The sequence below is a fragment of the Rhagoletis pomonella genome, unplaced genomic scaffold (genome assembly GCF_013731165.1).
Source record: "Rhagoletis pomonella isolate Grant_MI unplaced genomic scaffold, Rhpom_1.0 Rhpom_scaffold_00002, whole genome shotgun sequence".
In the NCBI taxonomy this organism is placed as follows: domain Eukaryota; kingdom Metazoa; phylum Arthropoda; class Insecta; order Diptera; family Tephritidae; genus Rhagoletis; species Rhagoletis pomonella.
In genome coordinates this window covers 4,048,558-4,050,833 of record NW_023458556.1, presented here as the reverse complement: position 1 = coordinate 4,050,833, position 2,276 = coordinate 4,048,558, and the positions used below count along the sequence as shown (strand labels likewise).

At 37.3% G+C, this 2,276-nt stretch overlaps 1 protein-coding gene across 1 annotated transcript; it reads right to left on the bottom strand.

The window, feature by feature from the left end:
* Positions 1-1,016: 1,016 nt before the first annotated feature.
* On the bottom strand, positions 1,017-2,276 carry LOC118732899 (polymerase delta-interacting protein 3-like; the record flags this gene model as incomplete). The annotated part of the gene is given in 2 exon segments (XM_036462016.1): positions 1,017-1,891; positions 1,955-2,276. Coding segments are annotated over 2 exon segments (993 nt in total), but the record flags the coding sequence as incomplete, so codon positions are not given.

Below are 2,276 nucleotides of genomic sequence, written 5' to 3'. Positions count from 1 at the left end.
TTCACCACCTTAAAGTAACCGGTGAGTTTTGCATACATATGTGGCCCCCGACTTAGTTTCAAGAGCCAATATTTCCAATTTTCTTTTGAAATTAGCTCATTTAATTCGATTTGCTTAAAGAAAAATTACATAAGCTTACTAAAACTGCATGATACAAATATTTAAAGGTAAAACCGCTCGCTCAATTCGTCGGCCATCATTTATTTTTTGAAGTTTCTCTACTTTATAAAATTGAAATTTTAAGAGCGACTCAATTGCCAAATAAAAGTAAAACGAAAAACAAATAGATGAAAACAATGCGAATTTATATAAGGTTTTACTAGCTCAGCTGATTTTGTGTATGTGTTTCGCCGCACGGCTTCTGATATCAAATTGAAATATTTTGTTTGAATTTCTACACACGCTCTTGCAGATTTTGACAGTTTATGCCGCCAAAGCAAAAACAAAATACATGTAAATTTTTGTTTTTGTACTCCTGCTTATATTAAAATTTTCTTTTATTTGAGGCGGAAAGTGAGAATGTATTTGTGAGATTGAAATTTTGAAAACATTTTTGTTATGTTAGCAAACTTCAAAAATGTTCAGGCTGCCTCTCAGCGGTTTTACCTTAACATTTTTTTATCGTGCTAAAACTGTACCTAAATGAGTTTATTTTTAATATTTCAAATAATTTTATTTATAGCAGCATAAAAGGATAAAATATTTTAAAAATTAAGCAGGTATTTTGTCTGTATGCATATATGTTTGTATGTATGTACATATCGATGGACCTCAGCAATAACGGCACAATTCAAAAAATAAAAACTGTTACTACTGTTAATTGGCTCATGTCTCTAATTCTTGTCGAATCCATGTCTAATGCTCAGTGCTTACTTTAGCAATCCTTACTGCTCACTTTAGTAAGGGATGGAAATGGTTTAGGCAAGGATTAGGGACAAGAGCCACTTAACAGAAGTAACAATTTTTATTTTTTGAATTTTGAATTGTGTTTTCAGAGTACCATCGATAAATGCAAATACATATATATGTAATAATAATCAAGTTTACTGATACATCCATTTAGATATTGATATTTAGGTGTTTGTCTTATCTGCAAGCTGGCCCAAAACATTTGCATCTATATTCAGCACATTTTCAATTGAATACTGCTGCCCCTTTGAACCACATCCAATTATGCTCACTGTATTTTACTTATTTTCATATTATTTGTAAGGATAATGCTAATGACGTTGGAAGAGCACCTTGTGCAATGCGTCGATATCAATTTCCAATGGTGTCTTTCCTGAAGGGCCGCGAGAACTTGAGCTTGTGGGCAATGCAGGTGCGGTGGGCTTGTTGGAAGCTCGGGGGTTTACTAGTAGGCATTTCATTGGCTGGCCATCTAGTTGACGATTGTGATAAGTATCTACCGCCTTTTCTGCATCCGTTAATGATTTGTATATAACTTCAGCAACACCGGGCCGCACTAAACGCGAATCGTATAAAGGACCAATATCCTCAAAAAGTTCCTGAATATCTGACTGAGTTACGCTGCTGTGCAAATTACTGACTACGATACGGTAACCTGATGAGGATGATGACTTCAATGGATTGGAAAATATTCCCATGGAGGCATGCGGATCAGGAGCACGTTCCAAACGTGAACGCATCTCATAAGATAGATGTGATGGTAGCTCTGGCACATAACGGCGTTGATAAACGTCTGGGCTTAGTTGCCGTGTACTGGGCCGCAGTATGCCCTTGGGCGGTGGTGGTGGTAATTCTGGGGACATGTGGCGATCAGGTGGTTTATAGAACTGATTGTTCACAGTTCGAGTTGAAAGCAATTCTGGTGGTTTATAGAACTGATTCCTCACAGTTTGAGTTATACGTGTTGCGGCAGCCATTTCCTCTGGAAAATTGACGAATGTATACACAATTCCACAATTTAAATTGATGTATATGCAAAGCTTACCTTCTTCCAAACGTTCCATATCATCATAGTCAACGTAGCCCCGAGGAACATTTATTAAGTCTGGCAAGCGGGCTGATACATGTGCTGGTTGTCGTAAAAAAGGCTGTGTGCTCTTCAAACCGGGCTTAGGTTTCAACACACCATTTCGATATGCGGTTGTATACAGTTTCTTTGAACCACCGCGAGATTTGAGTCCACTATTAGCAGACAGCTTTTTTGCCAACAAACGTTGGCGCACATCACCAATGGGACGTGTCAGTTCTGCTATTTTATCACGGGCATCAAGTATCTTTTCACGATTTTTCTGTATGATTTTATTACG